The 17,165-nt window shown below is 40.4% G+C and overlaps 1 protein-coding gene across 1 annotated transcript in view; it reads right to left on the bottom strand.

Annotated features, from left to right (window-relative positions):
* The window catches only part of LOC138797323 (chloride anion exchanger-like), a 44,671-nt gene that overhangs the window by 2,933 nt on the left and 24,573 nt on the right, over positions 1-17,165 (bottom strand). Inside the window, exons 11-20 of the mRNA XM_069977323.1 lie at positions 14,909-14,986; positions 14,728-14,823; positions 13,002-13,108; positions 11,673-11,742; positions 11,113-11,205; positions 10,933-11,028; positions 9,789-10,022; positions 6,582-6,636; positions 5,365-5,510; positions 4,223-4,297 (exon numbers count right to left, since the gene is read on the bottom strand). Of these exons, the coding sequence (XP_069833424.1) occupies positions 4,223-4,297; positions 5,365-5,510; positions 6,582-6,636; positions 9,789-10,022; positions 10,933-11,028; positions 11,113-11,205; positions 11,673-11,742; positions 13,002-13,108; positions 14,728-14,823; positions 14,909-14,986 (1,050 nt within the window). The remainder of the gene's footprint in view (positions 1-4,222; positions 4,298-5,364; positions 5,511-6,581; positions 6,637-9,788; positions 10,023-10,932; positions 11,029-11,112; positions 11,206-11,672; positions 11,743-13,001; positions 13,109-14,727; positions 14,824-14,908; positions 14,987-17,165) is intronic.

Raw genomic sequence — 17,165 nt, 5'->3', positions numbered from 1 at the left:
ACCCCTTTAAACCCCAATCATCTGTTGGACACCAAAAAACATGTCATTTTGGCCTCCCTTTGGGTTGTTTCTGTTTTTCTGCTAGATGGAATAGAGCAGACCTAAGTGCTAATCCACGAGAGACAAGGGAGAGAGAAAAAAGCCAGGCAGCAGCGCCTCGTGTGATACCGTACAAACAAGTCAGTTAAAAATGCAAGGTGCTGATGGGGTGCTCACCTAATCCATGAGAGGCATTTGTTGGGGAGTCCCCTGATGTATTCCACACAAAAAGGTGGGAAAAGATCCTGCCTGATAAACTGATAGCATAGTGCTATGGGTGAGGTCTGTCCTGAAGGAGCCACAATGCTGATTTAACCCCTAGACGACCCTGGACATAGGGTTACGTCATGGAAGTCTGTCCCCAGACGACCCATGACGTAACTGTACGTCCTGGGTGTTTCTCCCGCTATGAAGCGCGCTCCGGAGCGGAGCGCGCTTCATAGGAAGTGGGGGCCGGCTGCAGTGAGCAGCCGGGACCTCACCGGTAATGACACGCTGCAGCGATCGCGCTGCCGCGTGTCATTAACCCCTTAAACGCCGTGGCGTTTAAGTGTAAGTGACAGGGGGAGTCCCCTGTCACTTACCGATCGGGACCCCCGCAGTGTGACTGCGGGGGTCCCGATGGGTAAAACGGACTGCCGGAGGTCTCTTACCTGCCTCCCTGCGGTCCGATCGGCGATCTGCTACACTGAGCCTGCACAGGCAGGCTCAATGAGCAGATCGCCGATAACACTGATCAGTGCTATGCCTATGGCATAGCAATAATCAGTATAGAAATCAAACTAGTGAATGTAAAAGTCCCCCAAAGGGACTTCAAATGTGTAAAAAAAAAAAAAAAGTTCAAAACACTATTACACTACCTTAAAACACCTCCCCCAATAAAAGTTGAAATAACCCCTTAACCCATTATATAAATAAAACATATAAAAATAAATAGATAAACATATAATATACCGTAGTGTGCGTAATTGTCCTATTAAAATATAACAAGCGTCATTGTGATCGGTGAATGGCGTACACGAAAAGAGGGAAAAAAGTGCGCGGATTACCGATTTTATGTTACATTATATATTTAAAAAAATCAATAAAAAGTGATCAAAACGTCCGATCTTCACAAATATGGTATTAATAGAAACTAGAGATCATGGCGGAAAAAATGACACCCCATACAGCCCCGTAGGTGAAAAAATAAAACCGTTATAAGCGTCACAATAGGCCCATTTTATTAATATTTAATTGCCAAAAAGAAGGATTTCATAAAAAAAATACATATATAACATTAGAGAATCTGTGTAACCTGCATATGGTTGTGTTCGGGCTGACCTATAGAATAATAGTATCATGTCGCTGTTACCATATAGTGCATTACGTAGACACAGGAACCCCCCAAACGTTACCATATTGCATTCTTTTTTACGATTTCTCCTATTTATATCTTCATAAATAATATATTTGGAATTTCATCATACATGTTATGGTAGAATGAAAGACGCCATTACAAAGTACAACTATTCCTGTAACAAACAAGCACTTACATGGCTTGTAGATAGAAAACTGAGAGTGCTAGAGCTCTTAGAAGGGGAGGAGGGAAAAACGAAAACACTAAGATCAAAATTTGCGCGGTCCACTGGGTCATTTTGGGCCTGGTCCTCAAAGGGTTAAAGGGGTAGTGCGGCGTTTAAAAATTATTCACTAAATAACACACATTACAAAGTTACACAATTTTGTAATGTGTGTTATGTAAGTGAATTGCCCCCTTCCCCATGTTCCCCCCACCCCCGGAAGTGTGGTGCAGTATACTTACCAGATTACTGTCAACCCCGGCCTCCATCTTGGGTCGAACGACGTCATCTTCGGGAGGGCGGCCGAACCGCTCCAGTCGTCCCTCATGCCGGCCCCCCTCTGCCGCATCATTAGCTGCTCAGCCGTGATTGGCTAAGCAAAGTTATGCTCAGCCAATCGGGCCGGCCTCCCAAAGATGACGTAGTTTGACCCAAGATGACAGCTTTTTGGTTTGGTTTGGTTTTTGTGTTTCATTTTAGACTTTTAAACTTTTCTTCCCCCTAAATCATGTAAAAAATTGTCACTATCTGGCGATAGGATTACTTTTGGGGTTTTGAATTGGTCACAGATATGTTGCATGAAATTCTACAACTGTGCTGTTTCTTTAAATGGAGCTTGAAAAATGTGTGTGATTCTCCTGGAAACAACATCATTAAGTTGAATGGAAATTCCTGCAACAAATCTTACACATGATGTGTGAATATATTTCAATTTTTCCTGACCAATGAATACAGGAAGTGCATCAATGCCGTCCAGTTTTCGAACCCGATTCATAAAAAGGATGTTCTAGAGCTGGAGAGGGTACAAAGACGGGCAACTAAACTAATAAGGGGAATGGAGCATCTTAGTTATGAGGAGAGATAAAAAAAATTAAATTTGTTTAGTCTGGAGAAGAGACGTTTAAGGGGACATATGATTAATTTATTTAAATATATAAATGGCCCCTACAAGAAATATGGGGAAAAGATGTTCCAGGTAAAACCCCCTCAAAAGACAAGAGGGCACTGCCTCCGCCTGGAGAAAAAAAGGTTCAATCTCTGGAGACGACAAGCCTTCTTTACCATGAGAACTGTGAATCTGTGGAACAGTCTACCACAGGATCTGGTCACAGCAAAAACAGTAGAGGGCTTCAAAACAGGGCTAGACAAGTTCTTAGAGCAAAATAATATACATGCATATGTATAGAACCTATCACCCCTCCCCCTTCCCTGTATCCATCCCCTCCGTGGTTGAACTTGATGGACATGTGTCTTTTTTCAACCGTATTAACTATGTAACTATGTAACTATGCAATGTGCGCTGGATGTTCAGTCAATGCACTAAACAGCACTTTAACCCCTTAGCGACCCATGACGTATCTGATACGTCATGGTGCCGCGGGGGGTGTTCAGAGCGGGGTCCCGCCGGGACCCCGCTCTGAACGGCGCTGATCCCGGCTGACACGTGCAGCCGGGCAGTGCCTTTATTAGCCGGCGCGGGTCCCGTTGCCGCGCCGGCTAATTAGGCCTCTAAGTGCAGCTGTCAAACCTGACAGCTGCACTTAGAGGCTTCAGACCTCACGTCCCTGGTGTCTAGTGGGACGGGGGGGGGGGGAGATCCGTTCTTCTGCCCGTGCCGGGCCTCAGCGTCGGAATGACGCTGATCCCGGCTCGGCAATAGATTGCTATGGCCTGCAGCAGGCCATAGTAATCTATGACCGATCTAATCGATCTTTGCTGTGTATATACACAGCATTGATCTCTATGAGAGATCAGTGCTGTCTATATACAAGTCCCCCAGGGGGACTTCTAGTTACAGTAAAAAAAAAAAAAGTAAAAAAGTGTTTTTATTAATAAAAATCCCCTCCCCTAATAAAAGTCCAAATCACCCCCCTTTTCCCATTTTATAAATATAAATTAATAAATAAATAAATAAATAAACATATTTAGTATCGCCGCGCGCGTAATCGCCCGAACTATTAATTAATCACATTCCTGATCTCGCACGGTAAACGGCGTCAGCGCAAAAAAATTCCAAAGTGCAAAATTGCGCATTTTTGGTCGCATCAAATCCAGAAAAAATGTAATAAAAAACGATCAAAAAGTCGTATATGCGCAATCAAGGTACCGATAGAAAGAACACATCATGGCGCAAAAACTGACACCTCACACAGCCCCATAGACCAAAGGATAAAAGCGCTATAACCCTGGGAATGGAGCGATTTTAAGGAACGTATATTTGTTAACAATTGTTTGAATTTTTTACAGGCCATCAGATACAATAAAAGTTATACATGTTATATATCATAGTAATCGTAACGACTTGAGGAACATGCATAACAAGTCAGTTTTACCATAGGACGGACGGCGTAAATGCAAAACTCCCCGAAATCAAAACAAATTCGTTTTTTTTTTCAATTTGACAGCGCAAATGATTTTTTTCCGGTTTCGCAGCATATGTTATGGAAAAATAATGCCTGTCATTGCAAAGTACAATTGGTTTCGCAAAAAATAAGCGCTCATATACGTCTCTAGGTGAAAAAATGCAAGCGCTATGGACTTTTAAACTTAAAATGGAATAAGCAAAAGCGCAAAAACGAAAATAGGCTTAGACCTTAAGGGGTTAAAAGAAATATACTCACTGTGTATTCGTAATTCATGCTTACTGGTCTATTTAAATGTTCTCTTTCATCAAACTTTGTCTCTTTCATTTCCTCCTAATAAAAATATTAAATGTAAAAAGTTATTGTAATGGAAAAAGTGTAAAAGGTCAAGTAGTGAATTGCATGATGCATTAAAATGGAAAAGAGAATTGGTTTAATAACTTTGATTGCTCATGTAACCCATACTCTTTGCTCTTTTTAGATTCTATACAGAAGTTGACAAAAGCATTGGGCCAGATTTATCACAGTGTGTAAAATAGAAACTGGGGTAAACAGCCCATAACAACCAATCACAGCTCAGCTTTCATTTTACCAGAGCTGAAAGCTGAGCTGTGATTGGTTGCTGTGGGCAGTTTACACTAGTTTCTATTTTACACACTATGAAAAACCTGCCCCATTGTCTATTTTGCAGAACAGTTGTTTCTCATTTGTTTTGGGCCAGCTTAACTTGAGTCTTTGTTCACATATATCATTTAATTAGTGTTAATTAGGACCATTTTGCAGTGAATTGCGCACTTTTAAAAAAAAAATGCTATAACAATTGGAAAATGTTTATTTAACCTGAAACAATCCTCCTTTAATAAGATCAATATCCATATGAATTGGCACGTATTGTTACCCTCTATATGCTTAAAGGGAATCTGTCAGGTCAATACCAGGTATTAAGCTGCAGAGCCAGGCACATAGGTGATAGCGAGATAAAAGAAATGATGCCTTTGTCTTTGCTGATGGCCATTTGTAGTGTTATAAAATTGCAATTCTCTATGCCTTAATTGATTCACATACAGGCCCAAGCCTCCAGCCCTGAATGTCCTAATAATATTAGTCTAGTGTCAAAATGTGTGTAAACATTGTTGGATGAGAGTGCAATGATGCATAGTGGATGCTTTGGACACTACACAAGCACTTTTACCATAAGACAGGTTAGCGGTAGGAGTTCAGGATATTCTAGTTAAACCAACTGGTATATTTACTTGCTTTATAAGTGTAGCCGGCTCAGCACCACGAGGCTTACTTACTTGATTTGATATTTACTTGCTTACATTTTTTCTATATCCTGAAACATCCTTGCCTAGGTTTGTAATAACAGACACCATGCAGCTGCATGCATATGATATTACCTTAGCCTCTTTTGATTTTGTTATGCTATCCAGATTCTTCTTTTCTAGTACATATAAGACTGCATCATGGATGGTAAGGAAAATCATTGAGGTGGTAATATCATCATCAAAAAATCCACATCTTATAAGTTTTTCCAAAAGATTACCTGAAAACAGAAAAAAAGCCAGAAATACTGTAAGAAACATTGTTTATATGCACTACTTCACCGTTGGTATATATCTAAGCTTTAATCACATAAAAGGTCACTCAGAAAAAAAATGTGATCATTCCAAGTCCTATTCTACAAAGTTTGAGGACCATTTAAAGGCTTTAGAAACCAAAACGATTAGTCCTGAAATAAATAAATGCTTAAGTAGATAACACTTTGTGTAATTAAAGGGGTTATCCAGGCTTAGAAAAACATGGCTGCTTTCTTCTGGAGACAGTATGACTCTTGTCCTCAGTTGAGGTGTGGTTTTGAAACTCCGTTCCATCAAAGTAAATGGAGTTTAATTGGAAAACCACATACAACCTAAGGACAAAATTCATACTGTTTCTGGAAGAAAGCAACCATGTTTTTCTAAGCCTGGATATTAATGTATATAATATATGACTTTCACTTTTTGAACTGAATAACTGAAATAAAGAATACGTGCCCTATTACACCAGCAGATTATCTGACAGATTTTTTTGAGCCAAAGCCAGGAATGGAGTATAAACAGAGAACAGGTCATAAAGGAAAGATTTCTCCTCTTTTCAATCCATTCCTAGCTTTGGCTTAAAAAGATCTGTCAGATAATCTGTTGGTCTTACCAGTCATTAAAAAAAAATTGTATGTCAGAGGGACATACCATAGCAAAAGGTTTTATTGGTAGAACGAGCAGCCACATGTTCCTCTCTCTTTTCTGTGTCTGGGACCAAAATGGCCCCATAAACTTGCATTGATAGTCCATCCAGGTCACGTGACACAGAATCTGGAGTGAACGCACTAATGGTGCATTTACACGGAACAATTATCGTTAGAATTTTCACAGGTACAGGCCTTCCACGTCTGTGTTCCGTGCAGAACACGGAATGTGTGAATGCGGCCTTAAGCATATCTCTGAATGCTGTTAAGAGCAGTTCTAGTATGATGACTGTATATATAATCACATACAAATATATATAGAAAATATAAAATCTACTATCAGAAAGTTTTTTTAATTAATTATTATGAGGGTATAAAAAGGTGACTTACTGTCAATTCCAGCAATATACACATCCACATTAACCTTAATAAAGTCTTTCAAAATCTAAAAAAAAAAGGTTTTTTTTTTTTATTAAATCTTAATAAAGCATACTGAAATTCTTTTACAACAGTAAAGAGAACAGTCCAAGTATTTTATCTTATCTTTTCTCCTGATTGCTTTTGAATAGATGGTTTAACCCTTTCAGGACCTGGGAGCCTGGAACTATAAGTCCATTTTCGTGGTGTGTTCCCTCTCATAGACATATAGTTGTTTTAATAGAATGACAAAGGCTGCAGAAATTTGATAACTAATGTTGGTCTGCATATTTTTCTGTGTTCATTGTGAAAATAAAAAATTCTGGGGTAAAACCATATAATATTTGAAAAAGGATGTATGTTAATTTTTACAGCCTTAGGCCAGGTTCAGACTATGTAAGTGTGCGGCTGTATTTGCGGCTGTAATTGTGCGGCGGTATTTTTGGTGGTTCATGCGTACGCTGGAAAGTATAGGATATACGGCTGCACAGTGCACACTATGTATGAATCTACGGCCCGATCGTAAACGGACCCGTAAAAAATGAACAAGACCATTGTTTGCGGCTGGAAACGCGGCCGTGGATTGACAGGCGGTCCGTACGGAGTACTTCAAAAATAGCCGGCAATGATGCCGAATGCCGATGCCTCTAATAGTTAATATATTAAATTACTAAAACACATTTTCTTTGTATTAAAGTCCCTTTCGTTGTTCAATAATTTAATTCTAACTAATCCATCATTTTGCAATTAAATATACTGTTAAAATAAATATATATATAAATAAATGTATATTTATATATATATTTATTTTTTGACAGTATATTTAATTGCACAATGATGGATTCGTTAGAATTAAATTATTGAACAACGAAACTGAATTTATTTCATCGAAAATGTGTTTTATTAATTAAATATTAATTAGTACAGGAAGCTCCATAAGCCGTTAATTCATATTGCCGGCAAAAGAGCATTCTGTACTAATCATCACTTTACTTTAATGAAAACATCAAATGTTTCTTCTAATTATGTTATCACAATAGCATTATTAGAAGAAACCTTTAGAATTATATGTGCGCTCAGCTGATTGGCTGATCGGCTCAGCGCACATATAATGAGCCGGTCCGCAGCACAGTGACTTCATTGTGCTGCGGACCAGCGAAGAGGACACATCGGGGTGAGTATAGAGCTCTCCCCACCCCCTCCCCAACACTGCACCCCTCCCAGCAAGGAAGGGGGGGTCAGTTAACCCCTTCCTTGCTGGGATGGGTGCAGTCTGACATCAGTCTGGCCCCCAAGGGGTTAAGGGGGATGCAATACATCCTCCCTTAACCCCTTGGGGGCCAGACTGTAAGCAGCGATCTGTAAAGATGCTGCATACTGTAAGGAGCACAACACCGCTCACAATGATGGGTGTTGTGCTCCTGTTTGTGTGTTTTTTGTGTGTTTCTCCCTTTTTGTTTTTCAGATATCGGTATCCTGGGGATTCCGTCGGATTCCGTGGACTACGTCGATGACCAGCATTTTTTTTTTTTTTTTAATAGAATGGTCAATGAGGGGTGTGGGGGTGTTTTTATTTGAATAAAAAAATTTTTTAACTTGTGTCTTGTCTTTATTTCTTTACTTTATAGACTTAGTAGTGGAAGCCGTCTAATAGACGGAATCCATTACTAAGTTGGGGCCTAGTGTTAGCCGGTATAAAATGGCTAACACTAACCCCCTATTATTACCCCAGTACCCAATGCCACCAGGGGTACTGGGAAGAGCCGGGTGCCAGTGGTCCTGGAGCGTCAAAATTGGCGCTCCTGGACCGGGCAGCAGCAGGCTGGTAAGATTTAGGCTGGGGAGGGCCTAAACCAATGGCTCTTCCCACCCTGGTGTTACCAGGCTGCTGTCGTTTAGTTTTTAACCCGGCTGGTTCTAAAAATAGGGGGCACCCTATGCGGTTTTTTTAATTATTTATTTATTTTTTTTAAAAAATATTACCTGTCGTAGCGTGCGGAATTTACGCCGTGGTGAACGGTGTAAACGGAAAAAAACCCACCAGGATTGCTGATTTTTTTCAATTATATATTAGAAATTATTTTTATAAAAAGCAATTAAAATTTTTCTTTTACACCAATATGATACTAATTAATACTAGAGATCATGGCGCAAAAAATGACACCCCAACCAGCCGTGTTGGTGGAAAAATAAAAGCGCTATGGCTCTTAGAAGGCGAGGAGGAACATTGTATTAATTTGGCCTGGACACCTGGGCAACAGTGACTTTGGTCGTGAAGGGGTTAAGAAAGAAAAGGCTTGTGTGAAAACCAAAATAATAATTTTAGATATATGTTACTACCTCTACCAGGGGTCTTCAACTGGCGGACTCTCTGCACTCTTTGCTGCTCTCTGCACGGTAACTATGAGCGCTCGTTACGAGCCGTTGGCTCCCTCCCTGTCAGTCACTCTTGTGGCCGCAGCGGTCACAAGAAGCTGCTCTCTGGTGCCAGCGCTCGAGTGATGTCAGTGGAGCGCCGGCGCCAGGACAAGGGGAGAGCGGGGAAGAGAAGAGGAAACGCCTGGACCCAGGGGAATATAAGTGTTAGTGGAGCACAGGGGGGCTATATACTACTGGGGAGCACAAAGCTGGGGTCTATATACTACTGGGGGCGAGCACAGGGGGACTATATACTACTGGGGGAGCATACAGGGGCTATATACTACTGGGGAGTGCACAGGGGGCAATATACTACTGGGGGAGCGCACAGGAGGCTATATACTACTGAGGGAGTGCACAGGGGGCTATATACTACTGGGGAAGCACACAGGGAGTCTATCTACTACTCGGGGAGCGCACAGGTGGCTATATACTACTGGGGGAGCGCACAAAAGGACTATATAAGGGCTGGTGAGAGAAAAATGCCAGTTTTCCCACTAATAAGCATCAATTCTGTATGTAAATAGTTCAACAACGTTTGTGAAAAGTTAACAAAACATCACGTTTACTACTGATGTTCAGCTCGGAACTTCACCTGACAATAGACCCCGGTAAGTGGACCTTCACTAAAAGTTGTTGAGCACCCCTGACCTATACTATCCTATACTATTGGGGCAAAATTGCCCCAACTTTACAGATAGATACATAGCTGCTAAAAAACATAAATGTGTTTTAAATCAACATCTGATTTGGATTACATACCGATTTTAAGCCTTTCATTCCAGACATATCAAGAAAAGACACTGCTCCAAAGTCAATAATTAAACTATGGATATCGATTTTGGGAACTTTTAAATTGCTTGGAAGATCTGAATTCCAGTCGATGACAAAGGGCAGGTCAGATATGTTTATTGGTTGATCCAGCTCTTCAATATGGTTATTGTCCAGTTCTTCTTCAGATTCATAATGGTTTTCTGGTATTGATACTGTACCTTTCTGCAATAGAAAGTGAAATCCAATAAACTAAATTACAAACATAATAAGGTTATTTAGACTGCAAAATTCACTGTCCCCCAGTTCTATAATCTATGTACTTATACAGTATATCTGTGTTAATATGTATTATACAATCCAAGGCCAAAAAATTTGGATATTCTTTAAAATTATTGGGAGGAATTTAATAATGCTGCCACATGAAAACTTTTGAAACAAAAAGTCAGAAAGTTTTCAGCATGTTATTTAGTAGTTGTTCAAAAAAATTGGGTCAACATCTACACAAAAAAAAACCTGATAAATTCCTCAGGTAATATAAAGTCATTTTAGCTATGAAATAATATAAGGCAAACATTAGCAGTGGAATTGGTTATACCGAATTGTCCAGTGATTTTAATGTTGCAATATCAGAGGAAGACTCCATGCATTACCACCACTGCACATTCACTAAAATATAATATAAAAATATTTCTCTCCCTCAAAGCTCCACAATGCTTACTTCCCTCAACATCTCCATCCATAATGTTGTCTACTACCCTACCCTGGATTTATGTTCTGCCAATAATTTAGGACTAATATCTTCAGTAATCTGAGCATCCCACTCTTTCTTCTAAGGCCCAAATTTAGTGTGTAAAATAGAGATTTGTGTAAACTTCCCATAGCAACCAATCACAGCTCAGCTTTTAGCTTTGGTAAAACGAAAACTAAGTTGTGATTGGCTACTTATACCAGCTTCTATTTTAGACTCTTTGAGCAATCGGGGCCTATTACTTTTCTTCAAGCTCTGAGCAATTAAAATAATTCCTAACATCCATAGAGTCAAACATGTCATAAAAGCACAGATCTTGCCTTTATTTAATTTTAAAAAAGTTAACGAAATGATTGGTATAAGGAAATACTTATGAACACTCACAGGAAGGATCTGGAATTCCCCTTTTTTTATCAACCTCTTTATTTTTCTTAGAGCTTTGTTGCGTTTGCGTAACACTCTCAGTGGATTAAAACCTGCCTGTAATAGATAGATGTAATGCACTGTTAAAATTATATTTTTTTAGGACATCAAAGCTTTATTTCATATTTTTTTGGAACTTACAGCATTTATTAGTTTATCTTTAAAAAAATCAATATTGGCAAAAAAAATTGGTGATGGACATCTGAATATCTTGATTCCGTGATGCTCATAGATCTGCAAAAGACAAACAGAAGAGTTCAGCTATAACACAAGGTGTTGGATTAAATTGAAAAAACATAGTTAAATCTACCAATATCATTCTTGTTAACCCTAAATTGTTAATGGGGTTTTCTGGGCAAATTGAAAAGGCTTCCCTGGCCCATAACACAATAAAAGTGCCCATATTTACCACCTCGTTCTCCTTCTTGCTCCCCCGCAGCTCCTGTTGCCACATTTTCTGGTCTTGGTTGCACCTATACTAGCAGCTTGAAATCACGTTTTGCTCCCAGCTCAGCTTCGTGGTTGGCTGGGCGGGAGCGGAACATCATGCTGCCAGAGCGGAAGGGAAGATTCCTCAGTTGGAGCCACGTACAGTGAAAGGAATAAGTAAGTAAGGGCACTTTTATTGTTTTATGGCATGGGGAGGCAGTGCAAGAAGATTTCCGGGCAAACTTTATGGTTCTGTTGTGTTTGTGACTTACATTTTTATAGTCTTTTCTATTTCTGTAAATGTCATATCCTCCAATATTAGCCACTTGGGAACATTTTGGACTTGAAAAAAAGCACAAATAACCAATTAAACACCACAATGCTTATCTGTTTTACAATGTCATTTTCCAATGCTTTTAAAGACTTAAGTCAGGTTATCCAATTGGAATGTTGGGAACAGTAGGTGCAAAAAGCTTTATTATTTTCACATAAGGCTCATCAAAACTTTACCATGGTTTATGTCGGGGGGGGGAGGGGTTGTTCTTTGTTTTCAGGTGCACTTCCTGTTATGTATTTAAACAAGTTCAGTGTAATTGTGTATCACACCATGGCTAAGGTGCCCTGCTCTGAAACACATTAGCGTTTCTTGATGTCCTTTATTTTTAATATGCAGCGGAATCTGTAAAGCGCAGTGGAATCTGTTGGGGGCTATACAAATAAATTATTATTATTATTATGATCCAATAAACTACAAGTTTTACTGCACTTGGAGCTAAAGGCTGCTTCATTTGTTAAACTCTAGAGAATTACTGGGAGTCAGCCACTATTCTGCATTGCATGCACCTGCACAGGGACCTGTATACACTGTTAGGGTAGCTTCACATGTACCGACTCGCATCGTTAATAATGCTAGGAGTCGGCTAGGTCCTGGCAGATCACTTTCACTACATACACACAGCGGTCTGAATGACCACTGAGTGTATGTAATTCTGCTGGCCGCCTATCCCCTTCTGTTGCCGCCTGGCTCCCGCTCTGTATACATTACCTGTCCTCGCTGCACGGGGTTCCGGCGTACTGCTCTCCCGCCCGGCCAATCAGTGGCTGCGGCAGGGCAACACACTGATTGGCCGGGCGGGAGAGCAGTACGCCGGGACCCCGTTCAGCGAGGACAGGTAGTGTATACAGAGCGGGAGCCGGGCGGCAACAGAAGGGGTTAAGCGGCCAGCAGAATTACATATGCGCAGCGGTCTGAATGTAGTGAAAGTGTGTATGTAGTGAAAGTGATCTGCCAGGACCTAGCCGACTCGCAGCGTTATTAATGCTGCGAGTCGGTACGTGTGAAGCTACCCTTAATTGAATCTGGTGAGCTGCATCTGCTAACTCCGAAGCAGGTGTCGATTTCTGCGCAAGCCCTGTAACAGACGCAGATCCTGACAAATTTTAGTAAATCTGGAAGGGCAGTTGGTGGAAGGGCTTTATTTAAGATCTGCGTACGAGTACCTCCACTTGTCATATAGCAACAGTGGTTGTACCTATCTACATCTTCCAGTTATAGGCCATAAATACAGACTTCTTAGAGAATAATGCACTTGAGTACTTACAATTGTGCACGGAATACTACTGTCAGCAGCTCAAATCCTACTCCTGCTGCCAGTCCAAGGTCAAGCCCAAGTAAGACAGCAGCAAGAAAGGTCACCACCCATACTAACTGCAAATAATAAGTGAACAATGATAAGTAATTTGGATATCTTTTATTATACAAATATCATACTAATACCTTACCACTAAATATGAATAGACAACATCCATGGAAACTTACAGCAGGGAGAGCAAAGGATACGGCAGGGAGAAGGGGCGAATCTGCTTCTTTTCCCTGGTGTACGCCCTGGCCACAGCCTTCATAAATGTTCCCCAATATGTGGAACTCTGCCCTGTCACAATTTCAACCTACTACTAGCACTCTCTAGCATGCCTTGAAAATATATTTGCTCAAAAAGACCTATGTCACATATTAATGGTCCATACACAATTTGGCGTGGTCACAGATATGTCCCTTCTACTCTGTCCTCAACCAGCTAGCCATGTTGCATAATGTGTTATAAATTATAATTTTATTTAATTTTCACCTTGCCAGTTGTAAAGCGTCTGCAATATATTAAGGCCCCCCCTGCACACACCAGGAAAATCTATTTGGATTTATTAGGAAATCTGGATAGATTTCCTAACCCATAGGGTTCTACTGGGCATGGACACCCTTCAGGATTTTTCCTGAAAGGTTTTCATGCTGGAAAATAGGCCCAGAAATGATGGAACATGACCTATATTTGTCCTGAGTTATGGCACAGATGCCCCATAAAACCCTTTGGGGGTATCCAGAATTCTGGACAGCTGTGAATGCACATTTGGAAACTGTCCGGAATTCCAAATGCAAAGCTTATGAGCCCAGGCCAGCACCAGCATCAAGTCAAAAGCCACCGGGTTCTGATGCTGGCCCTTTAACTGTTCACGCTCCTAATCAGGACTGCATACGGTTACATCCAGCACTCTGTTTGACAATCAAGCATTCTTCTAGCTGGAAGCAGCATTATGCCTCCAACCACAGGAGCATCCATCTACTCCACCCAGCATTGCGGCACACGAGTGACATCAATCATGTGCTCGCAAAGCCACTGGAGGGGAGCACCACCACAACCTGCAGTATCAGTATGTTTATTTCTCCTCTGCTCCACTGATGGTTTCCTGAAGCCTCCTGAAAGGCTTCCTGATCAGAGTGTCCTGACCATAAAAACAGCCATGGACATGTCAAGGGGGCCTAGAATATTTTTGTCTTCAAGTTTAAAATACTGTACATTACTCTATCTTTGTAATAGGTCTTTTTTCATCGATGGTACTGTAATTCTAAGTGGTAAGTTTTTCCTTGATGTATACATTTTACCCATATATAAACTAGAGTTGTGGCCATAACAATAATCGTTAAAACAAGTCTTTCTATAATTAAGTCCCTTTGAATTTTCTAGATAAAGTTATCTAAATGACTTGGCAATTGTAATTTACAGAGTTTGAAACTCTATAGACTTCCATTTTATTACTCTATTTATTGTAACACTTTGGACCTAGACGAGCAATCATACTACGCAAACAACTCATTTGTTGTCATTGTTTAAAACTTTCATTTAGTTTTGGCAGCTGTTTAGAGCACACTGAGGTAATATAATCTATTAGCTTATTATTATTGGCTCTGGTCCTTGGACATTGCACTATTATGTTCTGAGCACTGATTCATACCAGCTAATATATTTTTATATACAGCTTAAATGTACCACTTACACAATCATATTTATCTTTCCGGAACAAATTTGGAATTTCGTTGAACTGCATTAGCATGCCCTTCAGATTAATGACGACTAAGGCTGCAAGCACAGACTACAGGAGAATAAGAGGCAAAATCAGTGGTGTTATATACATTTAGAATAATTTTCTATCAAAGAGTTATATATTAGAATTGTACCTTTTGCAGCGGTTCAAGGAGGAATCCAATAGCCAATGTAACAATCATTACCATTATAGCTGATAAAAGCCCTGCCACCTGTTGAGGATATATCAATATATAGATAATTAATATTAGTTTACTTTTTAGGCTATTTTTATACACACTATAACACTACACTACACAATACACTTTTTTTTAAGAAAAAATCTTCTCTTTGATAATGACAGCGGTTAAAAAGATAAAAAAAACAATGCCCATTATTTTGCCTAAAAAGACGTTGTGGAAACATAGCTTTAGAATAGTATAATAGCGCACAATTTACCAGTTGCCTGATCGTTTAAAATAAAAGAAGAGTTTAAATAAGAAGAGGGGTTACTTACTAGATTACTTGTACTTTCTGCATATGGTGCTCATATATTGTAATATGACCTGTAACACCAGCAGGTTGTCCCTGTCAGCAAGCATGCAGAACCTCCCAGTATACACAGCCACAGGCCTAGCTCTTATGACTGTGGTCTTACCTGGGTCTTTCCTAGCTTTATTCTTCCCACTCCTGCTGCTGCTGGTGTTTCTCTGCCTGCTCATGGGGGGTGCATTCTTAAAGTGATATTGTCACCCCCATTAGCCGAGGTTACGACCTGTGCAGTATCATAGATAGTGGCTGCTGCATGTTGTAAAAGTACTTTTGTAAACACTATCTGTATCTTCAGCATGCAGCTGCTGTTCATGATGCTGTGCGGATTGCCACCTCTGCCAACAGGTTTGACAATATCACTTTAAAGAGTTAATGTCCTAATCCTATCCACAGCTAACCACCTTCCACCACCACCTATTTACATGTCTCTGACCACAATACTGCAATACTACTCTGCCTGATCACATTCTCAGACTATGGAATATCACAGGAGGTCCCTTAACATGCGCATTAGCATGCCAAGTCATAAGTCTACAGGAGTCAGCTCCCTCAGGGCCAGGAAATATAGTTTTGTCACCTTATAGTTATCTGTTATTTTATACAGGTTAAGGTGCAAAAGTGTATCTAAGGATATAGATACTATTCATGTTATCAAGAAATCTCAATGCTGGTAAATCATATTCATAGCTAATCCAGACTTAGGGTGGTATTACACGGAACGATTACTGTTGAAAAAAAATGTAAATCGTTTGGATTTGAACGATAATCGTTCAGACAACAATTAAATGACCAACGAGAAATCTTTGGTCGTTTAATAGAATTTGGACCTATTTTTATTGTTGAGTGTTGCATGTAATAAAACGTTGTTTGCAGTAGAGGCGAATGCAGTGGCGAAGACAGGACAAACGCAATAGCAATCATAAGTAATGGTTATCTTTCTGTGTAATTGGGTGAACGATTTCAGGTCGTTCACCATAGCGGTCGTTTGAGTTTGTTTATTGTTAATTGTTGATCGTCAAAAAATCGCTTTGTGTAATAGTACCCTTAGGCTATGTTCCCACAAAGTATGTTTGCTTAGTATTTTTGCTCAGTATTTTTCAACCAAAACCAGGAATGAATTGGAAACACAGAAAAGTTATGTTCACACTGTTGAAATTGAGTGGATGGCGCTATTTAGTGGCAAATAATGGCCGACAGCAACACTAGATTTCCACTACATTTCAACAGTGTGTGAACATAGCCTCTCTGGGTTTTCTATCCACTTCTGGTTTTGGTTGAAAAATACTGAGCAAAAATACTGTGTGTGAACATAGCCTTATAGTAAATTAACGCAACAATATTGTTAAAGAGGACCTGTCACCCCCGGTGCCGGGGTGACAGGCTCCCGACCCCCCCGCTAGAGCCCCTCATACTTAACGCTCATAGAGAATGAATGGAGCGTCAGACTTATCATTCATTCTCTATGAGCGTCGGATCCATCCCAGCGGCTCGTGTGCCAGGCTTCCCGTGGGGATATTTCCGTCCCAGGACTGGCCGAAGAAGCGGGACCCGGCGCGATCAAGTAAGTATGAGGGGCTCTAACGAGGGTTGGGAGCCTGTCACCCCGGCACTGGGGGTCACAGGTCCTCTTTAAGCCCATGTCTATATATTTTAATATTTGAATGGAATTCATCAGCAGAGTCTGTAATTGTCATAGCGAGAGAATACACAGCACTCAATATGCCTTTTATATACAGCACAGCAGGAGACAGGCTTCCTGCTTTCCATCCTGTGATTGCTGGATGTTGGGTAGCTGTAGGAGGTGCTGGTTCTTAGCAGGCCCAGATCAGTGTCAGGGGGCTGTATTCTTACTTTGACAGG

This window comes from Dendropsophus ebraccatus, chromosome 1 (assembly GCF_027789765.1).
Source record: "Dendropsophus ebraccatus isolate aDenEbr1 chromosome 1, aDenEbr1.pat, whole genome shotgun sequence".
Lineage (NCBI taxonomy): Eukaryota > Metazoa > Chordata > Amphibia > Anura > Hylidae > Dendropsophus > Dendropsophus ebraccatus.
This window is presented reverse-complemented; position numbering and strand designations above follow the sequence as displayed.